The sequence below is a fragment of the Cricetulus griseus genome, chromosome 2 (genome assembly GCF_003668045.3).
Source record: "Cricetulus griseus strain 17A/GY chromosome 2, alternate assembly CriGri-PICRH-1.0, whole genome shotgun sequence".
NCBI classification, from domain to species: Eukaryota; Metazoa; Chordata; class Mammalia; order Rodentia; family Cricetidae; genus Cricetulus; species Cricetulus griseus.
In genome coordinates, this window is record NC_048595.1 from 331,420,212 (window position 1) to 331,446,209 (window position 25,998).

A 25,998-nucleotide genomic window follows, 5' to 3' on the forward strand; every position below is an offset into this window, starting at 1 on the left:
TGGCTGGAAGGGTGTGATAGTTTATTTAAAAAACAAAAACAACAAAACAACAACGACAAAAAAAGGAAATGGTACCACACTGATCATGGTGACCAGCATACACACAATGGCTTTTCTCTTGGGTAGTAACATTGCAGTATTTGTAGATACTGAAATGTTTCAACAGGACCAAGAACGTTAGAGAAGAAGGGTCTTGGATGAAAATGGACACTAGTAACTCTGGTGCTTTCACCCACAGAATTCATTTAAAGTCCCATGAATCAGTGGCATTATGCTATGTGGTTAGGAAGGAGGCAGCATGAACTTACACTTCTTTGTACTTTAATCTTTAGTTTTTATAATTTAAGCTATGTCCACCCTGGCTAAAGCACAATCATACAAGACACCTCAGGTAATTTCCTTGCTACTATTGCACAAGTTTAGTAATTTTACTTAAAAAAAAATCAAACCACCATCAAAACAAAAAGGCAAATAAATGTGACTTTCAAATCATTTGAAAAGCAGAGAGCTTGCTTATTCCATACCAACTCAAACTTAAATTAAATGCTATCATTATAACCTCCAAACTTCTGCAATAAAATTAAATTTTAAATATATATGGGCTTTCTTTATTTAACTGTACTTTGCAATCAACAAGAGGAAGTTGCTTTTTAAGAGAACTTGGCTTTTGCTGACAGTCCCACGTGTCTGTAGTAAAGACAATGCCACATGATGCCAAGTCCGGCTCTAAGTTCTGAAGTATAAGAACATCAAAATGATCATTAATCCATTCTTAAAAAATCCAACCCATATGTGATTACTTCATAGAGAGTAAATGTGCTGTTGAGTAACTATCCCAGTAGCCTTTTGCTTTTTGACCTTTCTGCAAGCTGACCCTTTCATGTAACCCTGGCTCACCCTCTGTACTCTATGACACCTTTTCAGTACCAGAGCTTCTGGGGTAGCGTAAGTGTAGTTCACAGGGACAGTAGATACAGGTGTTTCAACCTTCAGTGACAGCTTTTGCATCTGTAAACTCAAGAATCACATTATTTAGCTCAGCAACTACAAAAAAACATTGAGATTTAGGCATTTCAAGCCAGAATCTCATTGTGCTTTTTAAATGAAGCTGCTTTTGAATCTTTTATTTGGTATTTATAGTCATTTGTAGTTCCCTTATAACAATAAAAGGCTATATTTAAAATAATTTTTAAGGTTAAATGTTCTGAGGGGAGCTTTATCAATATTTAGTTTTTAAAAACACAGTATAAATCAGTATTTTTTTGTCTTCAGTACTGGAATAGAAGAAATTATTTCTGGTCCCTCCTTAAATCAACCAACACTTCTCATTGAGTAGAACACTGAAATTTACAGACATCCCTGAAATTTTTTGATTACGTAAACGAGTGAATCACAGTGGAGTCTCATTCAGTTAACAGTGTAGATCCATTTAAAAACAAAACCAAAAGCTGAACATTAAAGAAAATTTCAAGCTAAAAAAAAAAAGGACAGAAGGAAGCCCTCCCAAGAACTAAGAGCAAGTGTGTTGTCTGTCACTCACTGTTTCTACACTTTATCCCCAACTGATCGGATTCCTCCTTCTCCATGCCCTAAGGGCATCTGCTGAAATCCTCACGCCCAGTCTGCGGGACCCTTGAGTTGAGAGGCCATGCTACGACCGGTGTGAAGGGAATATGGTGCACTACCTTTTACCCTATGTCCGGAGATGGCATGCAGTCTCCCTCCTCTGTAATTGCCAGCATCTCACCAGGCGATGATGCTTCCCGTGCAAAGTGATGGTGGACACTGATTCTCCCACCGGCCCCAAGAAATACGAGGTTTTCATCAGTTTGTCACCAATGCACTGGCCTTTCACTCTTTCCATCAGAAAAGTGGGGGCTTAAACAGCAGTGGGACAGAAATGAAAACAACCAGTCTAAAGGCACGAAGTCGCATAGCTGCTCTAGTTGGAGTTTGTAAACAGAGAATAGGTTGAATTTAGATAATCTCGATCTATGAGAATAAAAAGGCATCCACAGCAGGCTTTTATCCAGCCAGCTTCTTTGAGACTCTTCATGGGTTTTGAGGTCTACAAAGTATACACTAATATACCCATACTTCAAAAAGCAATAAGGCAAATAGTATAATCATTATCCAAAAGTTACAATGGTAGTGTAGGCATACATAGTATAATTTAGTTACAAAGTGTGGTACTGTTTCTGCTACATAACCATATTAACTGTTTCTTTCCTACATAATTATATAGCCAGCTGGGGTTCAGTTGAACACAAAACCATCCTTGTACCACCACCTATAGTTGGCAATAGCTCTTTGAAAGCAGTTTTTATTCTGCTATAGAAATTAGCCTTGGACTGAAAACAAGTGCGCAGTCCAGCCACTAGACGCTGTCGTATTTGTGAAGAGCTTCTTCCAACTTCTGGGTCACTTTTTGGAAAAATATTATTTGTTGTTGTAAAAAATGCTGCATCTGTGATTTAAAGTCTCTCACTCGAATTTGATGGAAGTGATGGATCTCTGCCAGCGTGGCGAAAGAAATGGTGTTACAGCGGTCTTGAATGCCGTCAGCCTTTTGAACCTCCATCTTCCCTTCTTCTACATGCCGCCTACTCTCCTTTACTTTGGTAAGAGCTCCTGTCGCCAAAGAGAATAATAATTAAAATACAGAGACAAATAGTAATAAAATCCACACACCTCCCAATGCCACAGCTAAGTAATCATGTCAGTATCAACTCCAGTTGGCTCTGGAAATCAAGCCACAGTGGGGGAGGAACTGGGAAGTGTTGCCAGTGTATAGTGAAGCGGTCAGGGTTAGTACCTAAGCCCATGCCAGGTTCACCCAGAGACTGTGCCTGACAACATAGGGTGATGTAAGCATGTGTGCCTGGTCTGGTGGCACCTTCTTCCAGGAGACCACACCTGGGACACCAGCATCTCTGATGGTTACAATGTGGCACCTTATCCAGATGTCAGGGGCAGAGGGTTTTACATTTGCTCTGATGACCACTTCAGAAGGTCATCAAAAGTACCACAGCTTTCTGTCTAGAAACTTCTCCAGAGTGCTGCGGGGGGGGGGGGGGGATATATTAGGCATTTTGGTAGGTACCACACAAGGGTGGACTCTCCCCCGAGAAACACATGCCACACAGAAGGCTAGAGAGTCAGGAAATGAAGTGTTCCCAGGGCTAAAAATGTCCAGACTCACATGGCCTGGATACATTTTAGTGGCTTAATGGAGATATCCAAAGGCATCGAGAACGCACACTCCTAAAGCACTCTAAAAACTAGGAGTGGAAGCCAGCAGCCTGGGAGTGACATTTGGGGAGAAAGGTTAAACAGGGCACTTTTCAAAAATACTATGTTAATAATATTTGTGGACTAAAACCCAGGACCTCATATATACCAGGCAAATATGTTCTACCACTGAGCTCCGTGTGTCTTCCCCCTCCCCTCTTCAGTACTATACAAAGATGGGAAATGAAAAACCACCAACAGCAAATTTTATGCAGAGAAATGCATGTCTGTGGAGGAATGTACATACCCACAAGTTTTTCATGTATTCATTCTAAATGAGATCTTTCACTGAAATGGGCAGAGTCCCAGAGCAGCGAGGCATCACACAGCAGGGGCAGACATCCATGCCTGCATCATTTTGCCCTGCATTGGCATCATTCCACCCCACCACTGAGAGAAGGACGCTCTGTGGGCAGAGGCAGCTAGGCCCTAAGGCAACACGCAGTTTCAAGACTACCCCTGCCCAGCTAAGGGAAGTAAGTATCAGACCTTTGATGTTTGTCCTAGCCCAGCAGCACCAGTAAAGTATTAGTATTTGCCTGCTCCGTATTATTTTTTGTTTGTTTGTTTTTTGAGATAGGGTCACAAAGTTCCTAGCTGGCTGGGAACTTCCTTTTGTAGCCTGGGGGAGGGGTGAGCATGAACTCACAGAGATAGGTCTGCCTCTGCCTCCTGAGTGCTGGAATTAAACATATGTACATTGCCTAGCCCTGCCTGCTCTATATTAAAAAGACTGCACCCAGTTACATGCTTTTTGAAATATAGCGTCTTCGTTATTTTTGTACAGGCTTCCCATTTATATACAGAGATAAAAGATGAAAAGACCAGGAACACTGAGAGGCAATACTCTAGAAAGAAAAATATTTCAACAAACAACCAAAGATATAAAAACCCATGTTTTAAAATGGCAGAAAGAGAAGAAAGGGAGGTCTTGGTGATTTGACTGTTTTTCATTTAATTTCAATCCAAGGTATCTCTGGAAGCTGCAGTCCAGGGTTCAAACTCAAGGGGCAAGCGCTATACTGGGCCACAGAGTGCTTCCTATGTCTATATGCACATGGCTTGCTCAGCATGCAGTGTACAACAGCTGCTGTCTCATTGTAATGTTCCTCTGGATCTTCAGCAGTGGCCCAGGAGGGCACAGATTTCCCCTTAGCTGAAGTCTAAGGAACTTTGCGCAGCTACAACTTTTAAGGCTTCCAAGTGTGCCTGTTCAGGGGGCCAAGGAAAAATTCAAGACCGAGTTTTCTCCCACGTATGACTCTATGTGGTACCAGGGTTGTTGTACTTACAGACCATGTAAGGGCTTTAATTCATTTAAGAAATACTGATGGACAGCCTAACATGGTGGCTTAGTGGAACAGGTAGAATCAAACATGTGTATTCTAGCCCCCACCCTCGTGAGCTCACCAGGAAGCCATGTGGCAAGCACTCTCAGGACAGATGCACCATCCAGACACAGTGAAACAAAACCACAAAGTATGGAATTCTGCATTGGGAGTTAGATGTGCCTGCCCAAAGGTAACATGAATTATGACATGACAGAAAATGCAGCAAGGGCCAGCTAAAGGCCATGTGCTGTGCAAAGGGTAGTGGGGGTATAGGAAGTATATAGATTAGGAACAGACAGACAGCAAATGGTCTCTGCCAAAACCAATTGTGATATATGCTAGGTACCATGCACACAGTCTCTAGCCTTGCCACAGCTTACAGGAGATACTACTCTTACTTGAAGAACAGAGAAATTAGAGTTGCTCGCCATGTGAGCCTGAAAGTCACCAGGTAACCTAAGAGACTGGGGTGGGATCTGAAAAGTCTAACTGATTTCAAAGCAAACTCCACAACTATGCAGAAAAGGAAGAGGCACCTGAACAGGCCAGAAAAGTGGGCTTAGAGGAGCCTGTCCTGCCTGCAGAGTCAGCCAAGGCCAGACTGCTATCTCCTTTCTCTTTTTTCTCACAGTAGAGGCTCTGTGTGTGTGTGTGTGTGTGTGTGTGTGTGTGTGTGTGTGTGTGCGCGTGCGTGCGTGCGTGCGTGTGTGTGTGTGTGTGTGTGTGTGTGTGTGTGTGTGGTGTACACGTATGGCAAATGTACACGTGTGTAGATTCCAGGAAGATGTGGGGATGCCCTGTTCTATCATTCTCCATTTTATAGTCACATGATTATCTCACAGAACATGGAGCAAGGTTAGAGACTAGCGGCTAGCAAGCCCAGTGACCCTCCAGTCTCCTCTCAGGGATTACCATCAGGTGAAGAAGCCACACCCAGCTTTGTGATGTGGACGCTGACTCAGCATCCTCATGCTTCCTCAGCAAGTACTCTTACACATGCACGCACGCACGCAGTCCCTCATGCACACAGGCACACACACTTTGTTTTACCGTGTAATTCAAAAGGCATTCTGAATGTGTAAAGGAAACTACTTGTTTATGTCTGAAAATTTTCCTTTTACTAATATAATTCAATCTAATTTACTAACTGAATCTGTAAAACCTTTTGTACTTAAAGATGTATGACCTTCTTATCGTAAATATTGAAAAAGTACACACTGCAGTACTCAGACTAAGGAGGGAGTTCCCTACTTTTGTTTTTTCCTTTTCTTTTTTCTCCATCTACTTAGATGCTATAAATTGTCAACTCCGACCTAAAATATTAACAATAGCTGCTTTAGGAGTATATGCATTTATCTGATTAATCCACTGGAAGATTTTGGCAGAAAAACAAATCACTTTTGTAAATTAAAGAGGGTAGGACAGAGCATTCGGAATATGAATGCCAAGAGCCAACCACACTTGGACTTTCAGTGTGACCCACTTAACGGAACTCGTTTGCTGGCTAGTCCCTCAAGACTGCAACAAGGCAGAGATGAGCAGGAGGTATGTCTGTGAAAACGTGTCTCCTGTGCAAGAGCTCAAATCATTTTCTGAGGCGACAAACTCCACATGCCTGAAACAATTAAGAACGTACAAAACCGTACTCGAAGGTACTGAACGGCATACTGTGAGTGTGCAAACAAAAAGACCAGTGTGCAGTCAAGAGGGCTTCCCCTCCATCATGGTAGCTGAGGCAGGACTGTAAATTTCAGCTACCTGGGCTACACAGTAAGATTCTGTCCCAAAGTGCACTCTATCACTCGTGATTACAGCAAAATCTTTTTAAATAACCCCTTTTAAATGAGATATAACTAACTTGATTTCTCCTAGAATTACTTTCAAGAGAAAGCAAGATGATTAAAAATAAAACATACTGGGCAGCAATAAATTGAAAAACTAAATGAAAGAAAACCACCAGCATTCTATAACACAACCTCTGCATGGGACCAGCAGCCAGGCTCCACCTACCCAATCCAAAATCATAACTTCAGGGGCCTCCCACATCTGATGCAACATAAAGTTTCTTTTCCATAAAAACTACATGTTTCTTTGCACAAGAAAGCTGTTAGATTTTTTTTTTTTTATTTTACAACCTCTAACAAATAAACAGGGAGTTGCTGTGTTTTCCATCCTAGGAACAAGATTAATTATTATAAAAGCTAATCTTTTATCTCAGTCTGAGGGTGAATAGAACACAGACAGGCTTCAATAACCAAAACAACATGGGGACAGAGAGTGACTTCTGAGGGTTCAGGAGCTTCATCTGCCCATCACCAGTCACTGAATTCTGCCTTCTGGGTAGGAAGTAACTAGTGTTACCAAGGCTAGAACTTGGGTTTTGTTTCAAATTACCTATTCCCACAGCTGACAAGTCTGAAGTTGGAAATTATCTGTGCAGTTCCCTGCACTTCACACGTTTCATGTTTAACACATTAACTATCAAAAGAAAAGCATTGTTTGCAAAATTTCCAGTCAAACCCAGCATATGAGAGTGAGGAGCTGGAGAGGGGAGCTGGAGAGGGATATTGGGGCAGACCCAGATCAGGGCAGGCTTGCTCCTACTATGGTCATTTTCAATATGCTGTGTAGGGCTTCAGGGACAACTGCAGAGGTGCACACAATGCAGCCAGCTGCTGTGCCCAAGCAGAGCATGGCAGCCAGCCCCGGAGAGCAGAAAAATAAAAGCTAAAAACACTGCACAGAACAGAATAACAAAGGGACCACACATTTCCATCAGAGAATCAATGGGGAGACAGGAGAAGATTTTAGAAGCTCTACTTCTTAAGTGGTTCATTTAGGAGGGACCTGGCCCCTCACAAGCACATTATTGCCATGTTGCTTTCAAAACCAAAGGGAGATGAAAGAATGGGGGAAGAAATTGTGTGGCAAGGTCTAAGGTCAAGAGAGCTTAGTAAACAAAAAGTCTCATAATACCCATGGTTAGGGTGACAGTTTCTAAATGAAAGAAAAGAACATACAGGTCAGATTTAAAAAAAAAAAAAAAAAAAAAGGCATGTGAACAGTTCTCTAAGAAATACAAACAGACAAGATACACATGAAATAATTCTTAGTCATCAGGAAAACATAAATCCTAACTATAGTGGGATTCCATCTCACCACAGTCAGAATGAATGTCACCAAGTTAAAAGAGAACAAAGAAACAACAAAGCAAGAAAAAAGCAAATACTGAGAGCACTTGGTGTTTGGAAGCAGTTTACAGTGTTAGTGGGAATGTAAATTAACAAAAAGAACTACCACAATTCACAGGCAGCACTTTTGCATGCAGATCAAAGGAACCTTAAGGCAGCAAGCAACAGACACCTTCTTCCCCGTAATTACTACAGCATTAATCACAGCAGCCAAATTCTGCAGTCAGCCTAAAGACAATGGCGCAGGAAAACAGAATGGAGTATCACTCTGCCATAAAGAAGTACAAACTGGGGCTGCAGAGATGGATCAGTGAGGGGCTCAATCCCTAGCACCCACTAAAAGCTACAGAGGGGGGTATTCTTGTAACATGCCTCACACACTGCCAGGCCAGAGGGGCAGAAGCAGGAGGGTTTCTGGGGCCAATTCTGGAGCTTGTTGGCCCCTCAGTGTAGCCAAATTGTGAGCTCCAGATTCAATGAGAGATTTAGCAGAGGAACACACTGCACACATACACAGACACATACAGTAGAACTGCAAAATGATGTCAGTTGCAGGAAAATACCACATTATATAAAATATAACAGACAAATACCACATTTCTCTCATCTCAATCTAGATTTTCTTTTTTAAAGCAGAGGGACTATGTATTTGGGAGGAAGGAAGGGCAGTTAGGTGGAAGGGGGAGGAGTCAGGAGAGCATGAGGGCGGGGCTATGCTCAAAGTACTTTCCAACCGTGTATGAAATGTCAGAATGAAATCCACTGCTTCCATCCAATGAACCTGTGCTAATAAATAAAAAGAAAATGCGTAAATGATTGGAGGGAACAATTTCTAATGGGGCTTAATTGGGCTAACAGCAAGGGGAGTGCTTACTTTAAAGGGGTCTGCTACAGAGCAGGGTGTGTTCTTCCAAGTATGGGAGCCCTCAAGGCTCAGAGCACTTGCTTCTTACAGGAAGGTGGTGCAAAGCCTCCAGTGTCACCCACAGGAAATGGGCTCCTGGCATGTACTCCAAGCACAGGAAGGGGCCTGAAGGGAGGAGAACACTTAGGCAACATCCCCAAAAGGCAGAAGTACCAGAGGTTGTCCCAGAGTACCAGCAGGGCCTCTAGCAGGGCCTGTAGCACATTCTAATGGTTCCTTCCTGCGAGAAGCTCTGTGGGGTTGGGAGTGGGGGTAAGACACGACATATTAAAAAGCTTACATGTTGAGAGGTATGTTTCTGGTGGGCACTAGGTTGATATATTAAGTTATTTTGGCAAACTATCTGGAGTCCTCCATAGGACCAAAAGTTCACTTGACTAATAATTTATTTCTAAAGCAGTAGCAGGAGCCCTGAGGTCGAGCGTCCACAGACACATGACCAACCCCACCCCATCACTCCAGGTCTGACAGACTCTGAGTAAGGTGAGCTACCACTCAGGCCCAGGTGAGCAGAGCACAGCTGGTGCCAATTTTTCTTATTTAGCTGAAGCTGAAAGGTGCTTGGAAGAGTTTATGGTATGGTTCTAAAAGCTTCTAAGTAAGAGGCTGTTACTTGTCAAAATGTCCCAGGCTATTTGTTTCAAAGATCCCACCATTCCCACTGTGGGCCAGCCTGGCCCTTTCCACTTCGGGATTCCACAGGTGCCTGCAGGAGACTGCTAACAGCTTCGTGGGCATTCACAGATAAGATGTGAGATGCAAGCTCACACCTGTATTCCAGTCCTTACTCAAGGACACCTGAGCAACATAGTGAATTCCAGACCAGTCTGGGTTATAGAGGCCAAATACTCTTGAAAAAACAAAAGGGATCCTTGGCTTCCCACATTTTGAGAGTTAAGAGGAACTAAACCAATGTTCTTACTGTGCTGTTATGAACAAAATCTCCTAAACTACAATGCAGACTCTATAACTGCAAAATTCCGCAAGGTTCATTCTCAAACCTACTCCCATCAACCCACCTCTGGAAGGAACTTTGTGCCCGTTTCCAACTCTAGAATCAACTGCACAGACACACAACTTCTGGATTCACTTCTGCCCGCTTCCTACCTTTGTGGGTGTTACCAGAGTAAGCACTCTGTAAACTCTTACTATCTGTTTTAGCTGAAAAGAGCAAAGCCAGAGAGAACCACACCTTTGCTTGTAATTTGCACGAACTCCTTCCTCAGGAGCTATTCATGTTTGCAATGAATACGAAATGAAAGAATTTAACAAAGTTCATTAATATCGTTAAAGACTAAAATTTTATAAATGAATAATGAACAAGGAAGTCAGCACCATTTCACAGAGTGCCATGTTATTTGTGTACCATGTCATTAAGTTATTTCCCTCAGTACAAAGTGATGTTTCCCAAGCATTACCACGCTACTGCCTTTGCAGAGATCACAGGAGTGCTGCATCTCAGGTCCTAGCCCACAGTGATAACCCTCTACTATCTGAACTAAGTCAACAAGTGTCTTAGCACTTGCCTGTGCCTCTTGTCCTACTCCACAGGGACAGACAACTTTCCTGGCACCAACTGACCCAGCAAAAGAAATAGGAAAAACGCAGCTTCACTGGCTATATACTGCCTCAGGAGTGGTCTCAAATCTTTTTGACAAGTTGCTGGGGCTGGTGCAGGGTTCCCTCTTTATGCCCCCACCCTGATTCTCTCTCTGCACCTCAGCTCTGCCTTCCTATCCTCATCCAAATATCTTCTCAGTTGGTTTTGTCTCTCTAAAGCCATTTACACAAAAGGCCTAGTCACTAAGCAACAGGGATCCAAAGGCTATGTTTTTTTCCCTTGAAAGAAAGAAAGGGAGTGGTGGTAAAAACTCATTTGATTTGGAAATCATGAATGTGCCGAAAACATAAAGTAGATTTTTGGTCTTCCTATGGGCTTTCTCAGAAAACAGAGGCCTTGGTGTAAGAGGCAAAGCAGAGAGAGCATGGGGACCAGTAGTCTGGACTGGTGGTCAGTTTATTTTCATTCCCTTGTACTGCCAATGTTGAAAGAAAATGCAAATTTGGTCAAGGTGACCTAATTCCTTCCCCTCCCTTTACTGATCCCCACACCTCTGCAGCTCTCCTCCCCTCCAGCTACCTCTTCCCTTCCCTTTCCTTCCTCCCTTTGGGTCTCCACCCACTTGATGCGCTTTCCCCTCTGTTCCAGTATTTACTTACTTGCCCTATAAGTAAATGCTTCTAAAACAAGGGCCAATCAATATCCACCTAACGGAGGTGGATGGCCACTGTGATGGTGACAGTCACCCAGGGGATCATGTTCTGTGTTACACTCTCTATGGGTTGCATGCTTTTCCTCTCAACCTTCAATAGGAAAGGAATGACCACCCAATTTTCAAAGGTTGTAAGGTGAAGCCTTAGGAATGAATGACAGAACTGGTGTCAGTTGCCTGCATAAGAACCTGTGCTTGGGCTCTGCCCAGTAGGGGCTCCCTTGCCCACATCTCACCTACAAACATCCAAAAAGGCCTCAAGAATTCCATTCATCCAAGTCATACTAGCTTTTGAGCACACTTATGAACTCTGCCAGGCACAAATAGTGAGCCAGTGAAAACAAGCATTTTGTTTACCTGTTTCTGTGTTTGAGACACAATCTACTAGGTAGCCCTGACTACTCTTGAATTCATAATTCCCTAAACTCAGCCTCTCAAGGTTCCAGGATTATGAAACCTGGCCCCAAACAACTTTTCTTTGAAGGGCTTAGATGCCACTAAAGCCAAGTACTACCAAATTTCAAAGGTAAATTAATTTGAGTTTACTTTCAACTCATAACTGCACTAAATGACAAGAAGTCTGGAGCATTTTTCTTTTTTAAAGAGAGTTGAGACAAGAAGAATGAGTGACAGAAAATCCTGGCTGTTTGTTAATGGGGGGGGGGGTTATTTAAAGAATTCCACCTCAAAGCTCATTTTGGTGCGAAAAATAAAGTTGCTTGTTCCTGATAAAAGCCTTGCTATATCCTGGAGAACCAGGGAGCACAGCTTTACTCCAGTCACCTAAGGTCCAGTGGCAGATGACAACACTGGGCAAGAGCACCAAGGTGATGCTCACTCACTAAATGGATGTTCAGTTTGCCTTGTTCCCCAAAATGAAGCCTGAAGTCATGTGTCTCTTGAAGCTTATTTGCTGAAACAAAATGTTTGTGGCTGGAATTTCATAAAGGTTCTTAGGATGCTTCAGCTCCCAAGATATACTAAACCTGGTTGCGGATTAACTCAATGGGGAGCCACACTCAGCAAGCAAAGCCCTGAGGTTGATCTCCAGAACCAAGGAGGGGTTTTAAAATCTGGGTGACAAAACTAGTTCCAAGACAACCTGTAAGCACCATATAGCTTAACTTTAGAAGAGTAGGTGTGAGGGTGATAATGCTGGGTAGCCTATCTCAGCAAACACAGATGAAGACTTTAAAATCTGAGCATAAAAGAAAGATCAAAACAAGTATTATTTCTTTTCCTAAGTATTTTCTGGCCATAAAATCCCACCAAACAGTGTCAGCAAGCTGCTTGCTACCACTTGAATTTGGCAGCCCCTTCACAACCAATCCCAGGAGTCATACCAGAGAGAAGGGGACTTGGAAAGAACTTATAATTGAAATAAAATCTTGATTACTTTTGTTCTAGAAAGATAAAATGGGAGACTTGGGCTAAAATCAAATCTACACAGGCTGCTAAATAGACGACTCTTCCACAGCAGGACTAGGCCGGGTCTAGGGACAAGTGGCACCAGAGCTTGACAGGAGCCACCAGGGAGCTGGGCCCTGCAAGCTCAGAACAGATGCCTTCTGGGAGGCTGGGCTGTGAAAACATCTAGGAGGACTGCATTAACCTGGCTGGGGCCACAAAAATAGTCCCAGAGGATGTATTTTTTGCTGTCTAGTATTTTCCCTGAAATTATGATTCGAATCACACAAGGAAGGCAGCTCAGGCCTTCTCCTGCTTCTTTCACTGCACCCCTGTCATGAGGGGTTGCCGCTCTGCACACCACCCGATGAGCACTGTTTTATTGACAGTTCTTAAATCAGCCATTTTAAACAGAAACCCCCTCATCACCCTCATCTCCCCTGTGGCTTCCTTGCTTCCCTTTGCTGACAGGGATCAGGAGTCTTGTGGCTTTACTTTTTACTAAGGCATATCTGAACTTTCTTGGGTAAGTGCAGAGAACAACCAACCAAGCAGAGATAGAATACAAGACCTAGAAAATGCCAAGTTTAAAGATACACTCAAAATACAAGTCTTCAGGCCGGGTGTTGGTGGCACACGCCTTTAATCCCAGCACTCAGGAGGCAGAGGCAGGTGGATCTCTGTGAGTTCCAGGCCAGCCTCGTCTACAGAGAGTTCCAGGCCAGGCTCCAAAGCAATACAGAGAAACCCTGTCTCGGAAAAGAACCAACGAACCAAACAAACAAACAAAAAAACCCAAACAAACAAAAAGAATAAGTCTTCAAGCAAAAGAACAGAGATGCTCTTTGGCCACTGAAATGGCCCATGCTGTTAAGAGTATCCCACTGTGAATATAAAGGCACCTCTCTCTCTCTCTCTCTCTCTCTCTCTCTCTCTCTCTCTCTCTCTCTCTCTCTTCTCTCTCTCTCCTCCTTCCCTCCCTCCCTCCCTCCCTCCCCTCCCTCCTGGAAGGCCCTGCTGATCCTTGTCAAGAGCTCGTATCATTTATGCTGCCAGGCCTCAAGAGGAGGAGCTTTTCCATTGATTTATTTTAGCCAAATCCTCCCTTTATCTTTGTAAATCAAAAGAAAATGAAATCTTTCCTTTAATTAAAACAATGAAGGTGGCCATAGTAGTGCATTCCTATAATCACAGAGCTTAGGCTGAGGCAGGAAGATATCCATAAATTCAAGGCATACCTGGTCTACTCATGGGGACCTGCCTGAAAACACAAAACAAAGAAAAAGCCAGAGGTCTAGAGAGCAGGATTTCCCACAATTCCTTTCAGCCTCACTCCCGTCTCCTTATACCATTCCTCCTCTCCACCTGCCTGTATATTTCTTTTGCTGGCCTCACCATTTCCTATCGCCCAAACTTAACACCTAGGGTAACACTAAGCTCTTCCAGACACCCAGCACCTCTCCTACTGCCACACCAGCTAGCAGACTAGCAGTCTCAGGTTCGCCTCTCCTTTTCAAAGTCACACCCACTGTCCTACTCAACAAGTCTCATCTCTGCAGAGCTTTCTAAAGTCTGGCCTACAGTCAACACCAAGGAGTATGTGGGAATCTCAGGCTTCAACTTCCGGCTCAGTTCCCACCTGTAAAGTGTCGAAAACAGAGAAGTGCCTACCTTTTAAGCTCCCACGAGGTTTAAATGGGTATAGTGTATCTAAATATATGAAAGTGCCATGACTGGTACATGGTAAAAGCCTTCAAATTATAGTAGTGACTTTGAAAATGATCAAGATGTCACTGTTTAGTTGGAAAACCTTTACCAGCGGCTAACTGCTGACAGGGTTCATTTCCTAGCAAGTATTCTTGAGATGAAGCACACCAGTCTCAAGGTGAAAGATGAATTCAAATCCTGCCCTGGCTTGTCAGCTTTGTGACCTAGGACACGCCCAACTTCTCAGCCTCAGTTGTGAGGATCACCCATCAGGAGATGATACACTCTAGGGGGAAGTTAACTGTACTGGATTGAAGAGCTTCGCCCCAATCCTTATTCACCAAGAGACAGCCTTTTGCACATGTAATTAGTGAGTTAATGTCAAATGTGAGGCCACACTGGACAGAGCAGGAAAGAAGGAAGGGAGCACCGAGTCAGATAGCTGGCCAGTTACACATAGGCAACGCCATGCCACAATGGGTACAGACTGGAGTGACCAGCTGTCGACAAGCTACTCTGAAGCAGGCCAGCAACCAAGAATGGAAGAGGTCTCCATGGAGGAGCAACGGTTCTGCCAACACCTTCATTTCAGATAGCCAGTCTGCAGAACTGTAATGTTACACACTGCTGCTGTTTAAGTCACCCAGATTGCAATGACCTGTTAAAGCAGTCCCAGGAAAAAGTACAGGCGATAATACCAATGCCTAAGAACATTAACCTCTGATCCCATAAGAGACAGGTGTGAAGCACTTGTTCAAAGAACTATGATGTAATGCTCACCAGTATGCCTGGAATAGTGAAAGCCACTCAGAAAACTCAATAACCAGCAGCAACCGCCACTTGCACCTCCATTCCACTAGCCTGCTTATCCTTTAACAGGAGGCTCAGCACACATTTTCTTTGAGGGCGAGACAGTAAATATTTTAGGTTTTGCAGATCAATAGGCAAGACTGGGGTTATTACGAAGGCACTTAGAGAACCATTAAAAACAAAGAAACCATCCTTAGTGCAAATGCTGTAAACAAGCACCTTTGGACACCGGGCCCATGGGCTGTGCCTTGCAGACCTCTGCTGAAAGCTATCTCCCAAGACCTCTGCGGGTGGCTCACAGTTCATGATCTACAGGTCATTTTATGTTTCCCTTCTCCACTTCTGCAGACACAAGTGCCTGAGTCTTTTTCTACATCCCACGACACTGCATCCATTCAGGGTTTTACCATGCCTTGCCTCAATTATTTCAAAAGCTTCCCACACCACACACCTGTCTGCTGGAAGTGCTAATTTGGCCTCATTGATACCACTTTCTATAACATTCCCTCCACCACCCACAACAGCAGCTGTAACCCAGAAGCATATACCCTAAGCACTATGACAACCACTAATGTCCAGACAGTATGCATCTGGCAGCCAGGCTCAACAGATGGTGGGGGGAAGCTGATTCTGAGAGGCAGCCTGGACTGATGTTTGCACATACAGTTCCTTTGATCTGGGAGGTTCCCTCCCCACTTACAAATTTACACTTTCGTTCAAAACTCATCATAGAATGAAACGTCGCAATTATGAATACCTTCCCCTGATCTTCCATCAGGGTAAGCCATGACTGTGTGTCACACTGCATTCACAGCAATTCAGACTCCTTCATGTACTTCCGTGCTGGAACCAACATGTCAGCTATTGAGTGCCAATCATACCTAGCCTAAGTCATACCCAAGACCAAGTGGGTACTTTGCATCCATGTTCTTCCCAAAGTCAAATATAAATCTTTCAAAGCAGAAACAAGCAGAAACCCTCCACCCAAGCCTCTAATGCAAACTGACATCCCTCTCCATCTTCTATCTTATACACTTATGGGAGGTGAGTTTGCCTTGTCTGGATCCTCTGTGCACACATCCTACCCCACAGAACTGCCATGAAGTACCACCTGCTCAGCATTAATGTCAATGCACATACTTAGGTTCTTGTGATCCAAATTAACAGGAGGGACCCCAGAAAAGTGCTACTACTAAAGCCTACCCTAAAACGCGTGTGTGTTCACACGTGTTTGTGAATTGTATCTCTACATGTTCAAACACCAAACAGTTCAAAGAAATACCATGAGGTACATATATATTTTTCTCCCTCCAGTGAATTCTGGAAAGGCACTCCATAGCCACATAAATCTAAGAATTTAAATTCACTCATGTATTAATGACTTCATCTATAAAATATATGCAGATTCTATCTTTAGATGGAAAAACAAAAACATTCTATAAGTCACATAAGACATCTCTCTCCAAGTCAGGCAAGCAGTCTACCAATGAGTTCCTGCTTCATTAATGCAACAAACATGGATTAGCACTTACTACAAACATATAAATGAGTGTAGCTATATAATGCAGGATCACAAAAGGGAGGCAGCAAACACCAGCCAACAACCAAGCCCTGCAGTTGGTGACGGCTTTTTAAAGGACGTGTTCTGAACAGAAGGCTCTAAGCATTAGGTCCAGGTCAGAGGTTTGGCTGCTGCCTGTGCTTGTGATACAGAGAGATGCGGAACCCAGTGCAGGGGCCCAATGCATCTACCAGACTTAAGGAGCTCCAACTTGTCAGTCAGGCCCCTAACCTGCAGACTGTACCTTCAACACAGATCTCTCCGAGGGTCGGGACTCCTCCTGATCACCTCTACTGCCTCTCCCTTGTCTGGACCACCACCTCCCACTGTTTACCTGTTTGTACCTGCTCCAACCTCTGAACCATTCTTTTTCTCCGAAACAACTGGGAAATGTCCAAAATGGATGTCATCCCTTCACTCAAAACCCTGTAACAGCTTTCATCTCAACTGAACATGTAACACATGTCCTGACAATGACCTACAAAATCGTTCCAATCTGCTCTTCTGTGATGACCTCTCCCACTAGGATGGCCTAAGATTCAACCCCGGACCCCCTGGCTGTTCTTTCGACTTCCTAATCCACAGCCACCCAGGGCCTGGTTACAGATGAACCCTCTGCCTGAGCAGCCTCTACTGCAATACCTTCTCTACTGACTTCCTTCCCTCCATGGTGCTAACTGATCCCACCTTTTCAGTGGAGTCTACACTGACCTTACATCTCTGTGCTCCACTCCCGCCCTGCCCCCACTTCCCTGATCCACTTCTGCAAGCTTATCATGTGTATCTGTGGTACATTATGGCTTGCTGTGTTTATCTTTCATTGTGTCTCCACCCTGCCAGAATGAAAGCTACCCAAGGGTGATAATCATTTGGGTACTGATGTAATGTTGGCAGTGTTCAGGCTATGGTGTCTATTTAAAATATTTATGCAATAAAAATCCAGTTTATTTTTTAGAGGGTCCTGTGAATAAGCTTAATGACTTTGCCTTTCTCCCAACTACTGTCATCCAACTCACTAAATAATGCATAGGGGAAAAAAATCATATCACATCATGAGTTACAAAGTTCTAAGAAAAAGGGTAGAAATGGCACGACGGTTAAAGGTACTCACACTGAAGTTTAATCAGATTATACACCCACTGACTGTGATGGCTAATTTTGATTGTCAATTTGATTGGATTGACGGCATTTGTGACATACACCTTTGGAAATGTCTGTGAGGGGCTAACAAGGATGATAAACTAAGGACCATGCAGAGGCTGGGTGGGGTCTAACACTGAAGAGAGGAAGAGGGAGAAAGCCTGGGAGGAGTCCCTTCTGTATACTCCAGCCACCATGGAGCCACCTGCTATGTTGTCTTCTCTCCCAGGATGGGCATGTCACTTTCAAACCAAAGCAAACCTGTTGTTCCCTTAAGCTGCTTTTTTTTTTTTCTTTTTGGTTTTTCGAGACAGGGTTTCTCTGTGTAGCTTTGGAGCCTATCCTGGCACTTGCTCTGGAGACCAGGCTGGCCTCAAACTCACAGAGATCCGCCTGCCTCTGCTTCTGCCTCCCGAGTGCTGGGATTAAAGGCGTGTGCCACCAACGCCTGGTCCCTTAAGCTGCTTTTGAGTGGGTAAAAGGAGACTGTTTTTAGAGTTCAAAATAAAGTTCACTTTGCAGGCAGGAGAAAGCACAGCATTCCAACCGATTGCTTTTGCCACCCCATTCATTACATCCCTCATTTAGGTCCTAGAACTGGCCCCAGATGTTCACCATAAGGCAGCTTCAGAACAATGGGACTCCCCCACTCCATCCCAGACAGACATGGGGTCAGGTACTTTCCTTCTAGAACCATCTGATGAATTAAGCCAGGGATTCATGTTTACTGATTTGAACTAAATGTTCTTAACTTTGTCAGCTAATAAAGGATTTTCAAGCTCCTGGCAGCTGTCATGTGAGCCAACAAAACACTACTGAAAGCAGCCCAGAACAATGTCTAAATGTTTACTGCATTCTTGAGTTGTTTTACTTTCAATATGAAATAATAATGTTATCTAACAAAATAAAAATCATAAAAGCACAGTCACACCTAGGAAATCCAGAACTTCATCTTTATAGATGTGGAGAATGATGCTCAGAACTATTGAAGCAACCTGCTCCTGAACAAAATTATTTGGTGTGGGAGGAAGAGGGCTGACAAAAGAAAATTCACATAAACTATCTAATGTGAACTGTTAATACACTGATCATTCCAGGTAATAAATACCTCCATTTATCCCTCTGACTTTTGGTATTCAACATAGGATAGCCTGATTAAAACAGCATACCCCAGGGTTGTAGTAATGGTTCCCCCAGCTTTTGTACTTGTGCCTGCAATTCTGGTGGTTACAGGCTTCTGGGAGGGACGGTATACTCACTAGAAACATGTTTCGGTGGAGACTGATTCCCATTTAAAAGCACCTCCTGTTCTCAAACCTAAACATTTAGTGAGCAGCTACTAAGCACTATAGAACTTAATCCTCAGGATGAGCTTGAGGAAGTGCCCCACTTTGCACTGAGGATTATGGAGGTTCCAACAGTTCAGAGGTATCCCACTCACCCATGCACCAACCCAGCAGGCTCCACACTGCTCACAGATGAGCCTGTTGCCACAGCCATGAAGCTGCACACAAAACTTCTTGACCCAACCACCCAACTGCCCTTGTGCCATGGGAACACTAAGAGCGTGCCCCCTTCCCATTATCCTCCAGGTTCTCAGCATCCTAGCACACCACCACACTGCTACAGAAGGATGGCCGTTCATCATTACTGGTCCAGAACTCACTGAGGATCAAGGAGTGCTGTCTGTGCCTCCAGTAAAATCTAGTCTGTGCTGTCTAAACACCAGCTGCCAAATGTTCTGTATATGTCTTCTAGATACAATCCCATTAAACACAGCTCAGCTACCAGACTACTTTACTGGTGATAATCATGTTATCATGGCTTCAGAGATGATACAATCCAATTTAATAGTAAACTCTGGTTTAAAAATATTAGAAATAATACAGCAGATTTTCATAGAGCCACCAAAAAAGGAACCTAAGTGTAAGGGAAGTTTCCTGTTTCCTAGTGAATCACAGAATTTCTCATGCTTGGAAACCTTAAGGTGATCAGACGTGGGGGGAGGGGGTCATTTCCCAACAAGAAGGGAAGTTCAGTGAAGCCCAAGGGTGCAACTGGGAAGGAATGAAAGTCCCCCGCCTCCTCTCAGTTTTGCTGAGACTGCAGAACTGTCTAGGCTTCCCAGTAGGGCAGACAGGACTGCAGGGCTCAGAGTCTAGAATCCATTGGCAGAGAGAAGGAGAAGCATCCATCTAGCTGTCTGAACAGGACAGTCGTGGACCAGTCACATTTAGGTTTTAACCAAGCAACTGACTCTACTTCAAAAACCCCAGAGGTTACTTCAGTACCACTAAAAAAAGTGCAAACTGGGACAAATATTACATCTAGAAATGAAGTCAACAGCTGAGGTAGAGGTATGAGATGGGAGAAATGCTCCAACTGAGTTAAAACTGAAATGAATGACCTCCATTTCTGGCCCAGGGGTTTCAAAAGGATGAACTTACAAACAGCCTGCCTCCTTAGCCCTTTCTCTTTATTCCTGGCACCACCTTCTTCAAGCTATTTTTAGCACAGGAGAACAGGGCACACTGAATGAAAGCTGGGGCAGCAAGGCCTCACCTTGTCTGCCCTGCTGGGACTCTGGCTATCTTTAATTAATGCCTGAGGGACACAGGACCAACCCTCCTCAGGGTGGCAAAAGGCTGCACAATGGTGAAATTCTACCCAGTAGGACTGACAGGACAGTTTCTGGTCATTATGCCTCAGGTCCTGGGGCTGTTTTTTGTTGAAAAGGCAGTGCCATCTGGACCATTTAGAGAGCAAAGAGACAGTCTGCACCATCAAGTCAAGAGTACAGAAATCGAGGCCTGTCTATTTATCTAGTCCTGCTATACAGGGCACAAATGCGGTTCCACCAAAAGACATATCTGACGTTGTTGAAAGTTCTACTGAACAGCACTCACTGCCCAGTAGGCTGTGGCTTCAGAGACCCCTTTGCTAAGATTCTCCCCCAAATGAGACATCTTTCAATGTGGAATGTGGTTTGAGACCTTTCCTTCGGGACACAGAAACTGCCCTTTGTGACTCCCTCCAATCCTCTAGTCCACATTTGTTAGCAAAGATGAAAACAGGGGATCTCATCATTTTGCTGCTATGGTTTTTCCCTACTGTAACCCTCAAGAGATAAACGTAATAAAAATTTGAAACCATGAGTGGCAGCCATCCAGATGTGGCTTTATTAAATTGGAGACGCTAATCATATCTTTGGAAACCAAACTGAATGTGCTGTGAATCCCATCATAAATCCTCTCCCACATACTGCTTCAAAGTCACAGGGCTTCAGCGTTATCACAGCACACTGCAGGCAGGAATGACAAACAGAGAGAAGATAAAACGCTACCACCGCTACCACAAAACCAGAGCCACGGGGTTTCCAGGTCAGTGACAGACCTGACATGCACACTGCCCACAGAGGGTCTAGAAAGCTAAAAGTAAGTCATGCAAAATATGACTGAGACCTGAGCACATTCAACCATTCCCTCCAGTGTTACTACAGACTACAGTGACCCCCTCCTCCTCATTCCACTCCATTAAACTAAGTAGGCCTATTTATCTAAGAGTCCATTAGTTGACTTAAAAACACAATTCTCAAATGGTCTTTTAGCTGATGGAACCATATGGCCATCTTCACTTTTGCTCGAAGTACTGAACTAAAACCTTTATTAGCTTAAGCAAAAGCCAGCCCACCACACTGAAGAGTACACACCCTCATTCTGTTGTGGGAGTCCCCACCAGAATGGCTCAGATTTCCACAGGAGACCAGTGTGTGAGAGACATGGTGGCGAGCAGTTAATAAGGCTCACGGGGTGACCAACCTGGGAGACTGCAACAGGGATCCAGCAGAACCTGTTTCTCCTCCCACTTTTTATCAATTAAGCTTACAAGGGAAGTAATCATTGCCACAAAATTACTAAACCAAAAGAAAACTACCAGGACACACACACACACACACACACACACACACACACACACACACACACACACACACACTGAAAGGTAGGAATCTTGGGAACAAAGTTACTGACATTGCAGCCAACTAGGCAGTGCTGTCAATGGAACTCACCCTTGATGGACATGTCTGTGTCTACTGCCCAACCTTCTGGTCACACCTCATCTAAGCACTTGTTAAGTCTGAATGGAAACTGAAGTTTCCATCAGATTTAATTATTTACCATGAATGTAAAAATGTCAAAGCCATGAAAAACTGCCTTTCCTGTTGATAATGAGCTCCAGAGTTGAGACAATTGTTTTTGAATGTCTTGACTATAAAATTTCTTCCTAAATTTGAGACAGAAACTTTGGATCACCTACAACAAAAGGCTGGAAAGCCTCTTGAGTTTTTGTTTGTTTGGTCTTTTTGCAGTGGATATTCTCAAGTCAGCTGAGCCCTCTGATGGGATTATACTTTGAGACCTTAGATGGGGGAGGGGGGGAGGACACCAAAAAACAACTTAAGCAGTCAACAGACTTCCAATGCTCACACAGCAACTATACAGCTGAGAGGAAGAGTCAGCTGACCTTTACATGGTCAAGTCCCCACACAGGCTCAGAAAGCTCCACCCAGGCTGGGAGGGAGGGGGCCGGAACTTCCAATACTAGCACCCTTAAGTGATACTGATTGTGAGCAAATGTTGGCCTTGTACATGGGACACTGCAGCTTTAAGACAGTCACATAGAGACTCAAGATCCCTGTGCATTACCCACCAAAATGACAGCAGAAAAACTTCACAATCAGTAGTGCTCCTGACATAATGCCTACAGATGTTTACCCTCTAGAACTGTGTAAGCCACATAAAAAGCTGACTGACTGACTGACTAGAGAACTGCACATACAAGCAATCTTTGGGACAAACACAGCTTTTCTGATATGCAGTTGACAGCAGAGCACACCAAAGGCCTGACAGTAAAACCGTGAATGAACCCACGCAGAGGTGGAGCACACAGAAACCTGCCCGCCCCCACCAGGTGTCTGTACTTGGTTCCACCCTCCTTCAATTATTGTCAACATTCTGTACAAACCCACAGAAATTCATCAGTAGGCAGGCAGCATGTGACCTTAGTGAAGTAATACAATGAAATTTAAAAGGTAAGGTCTTGTATTAAAAACTCAAAGTGTCACTTTCACTAGCACCAGCCCGGAAGGTGATTTATAACAACTCAAAAATAAGACATAAAGAATGTAGATGTAGATTCAATTCAGGCCAGCAGCAATATTATTGCTCAAAGAGCTAGTTCAGTTTTAGACAGTATTTATGAATTGCAAATTGTCAAGAAAGTTGCTATTCACTAAGGAAACTAGTACCACAGATACGCACAGTACTGTGTTTGGCAGTAGCAAGAATGGACTCAAGACCTTTGAACTTCCCCATCCCCCCACCCTATTAAGAGTCAGAGGCCTTGTCACACTGGGAAGTAGAAGGAAAAGGGCAGAAAGGAAGGAGATGGTGAGGAGACTGATGTCCCCAAATGTCTGAAGACCTGACACAGTGACGAACAGATTTGTTCTGTTTGCTTCCAGCAAACCAGAAAGAGAATCAAGAAAGAAGAACTTAGTGGAACACAAGAAAGAACAAGTCAAGATCAGGGATGTTCACAACCGCTCTGCTCACCCTCTCCCCCAAGCAGGGAAGTGAACAAGTGAACGGGTAACCCCCACCCAAGGCCAAACCTGGCTATCCATGTAGCCTTCCACCAGGATGCTACAGGAGGTAACTGCCTGCTGCTACCTCCCCCACACCGGACCTCCAGAGGCAAGGCCACATTCCTAAGAGCAACACCTCCCCATCTGTCTCAGTCAATAGAGCCATTATATCGGGAGGCCAGCTAGTGAGGAACCTCAGGTCAGGCAGGCATGAATGCTGCAGTTCACAAAAAATAATTTGCAAAGTCAGTGCTTTCACAAAAGCCAGTAACACCACCAGCTACTAAAAGGCACACTCTGACACTAGGATAGCTAATTCGCTGCTCTCTCAGACACAGTATTCCTTATTTTCGTCCCAACTAGTTCCCTACATCATTTTCCTAAAGGACAGCCCAAATGTCAGTGGGCTGATAAATTCCAAACTCAGAGAAAGGAGAGCTGGGTTCCTGAAGGCAGGGAACTTTTTAGGGCATTTCACAAGAAGCTGACACAGGAAGTTCCTGTGCTGCCCCAGCTTTGTGAAGAGGGTTGGCCAAACTCCCTGGCCACAGCAGGAACTGAGGGGAAAGCCTGACTTACCTTTATTCCCAGGCATCCATTATCCCTATTGTTCTCCTATCTCTGCCAGCACTGCAGTCTTCAAAGAGATGCCTAGCCTGGTTTAGGTCCCCTGATAATTCTGCCCCAGTCCACAAGATTATAGACAGAGCAGCTGATTTCCCTGCCTATTCAAATTCTCAAATGACAACTACATGGAGTAGCTTCCCTGTCTACAAGGAGCAATCTAGCAAGCCACTGGACACTCTCTAAGGAAAGTCCCAACAGTCCATAGCCCTAGGGGTCCCCAGACACGGAGAATGAACCAGAACCTGAAACCAGTGAGTGGTAGGCCAATCACAGTCATTGCTTTCATCCTGAACAAAATATCCCACGCCACCAGCTCTATAGGCCAGGCTTTACCTTTCTGAACATGGATGATGTCTGGGAAGTTGGCCAGGTGCCCCTGATACAGTGCTAACAGGTCCATGACTGGGTCCAGGTCCTGCCTGGGCTGTTCAGCGAAGAGTTCGCCGATGGCATCGTAGGCATCTCCGGTGAAGGCGATGGCCTGGTTCAGACCCACTGAGAAGGCCTGCTGATCCAGTTCAAAGGCTTGGCTGAGGCCTCGGAAGGACTGGCCCACCTTCTGATACTCCTTCTTGAAGCCAGTCACCTGCTTGCGCGCAAATTCGTTGGCAGTGTGGTTGAGCTGCAACGCGCTGTCGTCCATCTTTTTGGTGAAGGACTTGAAGCCATCGATCTTGCTCTCCACCTCCTGCAGATCCAGGGCGGCGGCAGGGGGTGTGCTCAGAGTGAGGAAGAAGTTGGCACCCACCATCTCATCCTTCTCAGCCTTTCGCTTACCCTGTTTCCAGGCCTTCTCGTCCGTGCTGCTGGGGCAGGTCAGAAAATGCTGGAAGACATCACACTGTGCCAGCACCGGGTGGCTGGCCATGTGATTCATCCACCAGATCAAACCCTTCCTGCGCTTGGAGATGAAGTCCTCCTCGAAGCGCCCGGTGGCCTGCTTCTCAGGTAGGTGGGGCACCGAGATGACCGGGAACTTCTCGGCCAGGCGCGCGTACAGCCAGTCAAAGTGCTTATAGCGCCTGTGCACGGGCACCTGGGTGTGCGTGGGCACCAGCTTGTAAGAGATGTAGCTCTTCATGCCCTTGAACTTGGTCTGCTTGGTGGGGTCGTCGATGGTGCACTGGAAAGGGTAGGGGTTCTCCTGCCACTCAGGGCCATAGGGCCCCAGCACCACGCACAGCTTGTCCCCATCCTTCACGAAGCCCGATGCCTCGCCCAGCACGAAGGCCTCCCCGCCCGACTTGACGAAGGTGGAGAAACGATTGAGGTTACGGCTCACCGTGGCTGAGCTCTTGGCTCCAGACCCTTGATGCTGCTGCGGAGGCGCCGAAGCGCCGCGTGAGCCCAGCGACAGGTCAGAGCGTGTGGACAGGCGGTAGCGACCAGCCATGCCGCCGCCAGCCGACGACGAGCCGTCGAGGTCCGGGTACGCGCCGCTGCCCAGTGCGCCCGGCTCGTCGGCCACCGTGGAGCTGTCGTCCCACTCGTCGTCCCAGTCATCGTCGCTGCCCTGGCTGGCCTGGTAGCCGCCGTAAAGCTGCTGCGGCGACGGCTGCAGAGCGCCCCCGCCGTACGAGAAGCTGGTGCCCGATGGCTGGAAGGACCCCGGCGACGCCTGCGGCTGCAGCAGCGGCTGGAAGGCGGCGGGCGGAGCGGCAGGCAGAGGTTCGAAGCCACCGGGCGGCACGTTGGCATAGCGGGCCGGCACTCCAGGGCCGCCGTCCGCAGGGGGGCCGGGCTCGGGCGCGCGGATCACCTGCACGTACGAAGCCGGGAAGAGGCCACGATCGCCTCGGCTGTTGACCCCTTCGAGCCAGCCCTCGATGTCCTGCTCGCTGCACAGGCTCAGCACCTCGTGCTCCCGCAGGGAAATTTCTCCCGGGTTCTCCGACCTGAAGTCATAGAGTGCCCGGGCGCGCAGCGCCATGGTCCCGAGCCCGGAGCCCCGAGCTCGGGCCGGCCCGAAGGCCCCGCGGTCAGTACCCGCGCCCCTGTGCGCCCAGGGGAGCTCTGAGGCCAGTGCACGGTCCGCTCCCCTCTCCGCTCGCGCCCTCCGCGCCGATCCGCTCTGCTTGCAGCCAGGACTGC

General features: G+C 45.5%; 1 protein-coding gene across 1 annotated transcript; it reads right to left on the bottom strand.

The window, feature by feature from the left end:
- On the bottom strand, positions 1-25,998 carry Snx18 (sorting nexin 18). Its single transcript, XM_027401442.2, has 2 exons — positions 24,241-25,998; positions 1-2,631 (listed from the first exon to the last, which is right to left on the bottom strand). Exons 1-2 carry the CDS (start codon positions 25,835-25,837, stop codon positions 2,378-2,380), a joined length of 1,851 nt encoding a protein of 616 aa, XP_027257243.1. The 5' UTR covers positions 25,838-25,998; the 3' UTR covers positions 1-2,377.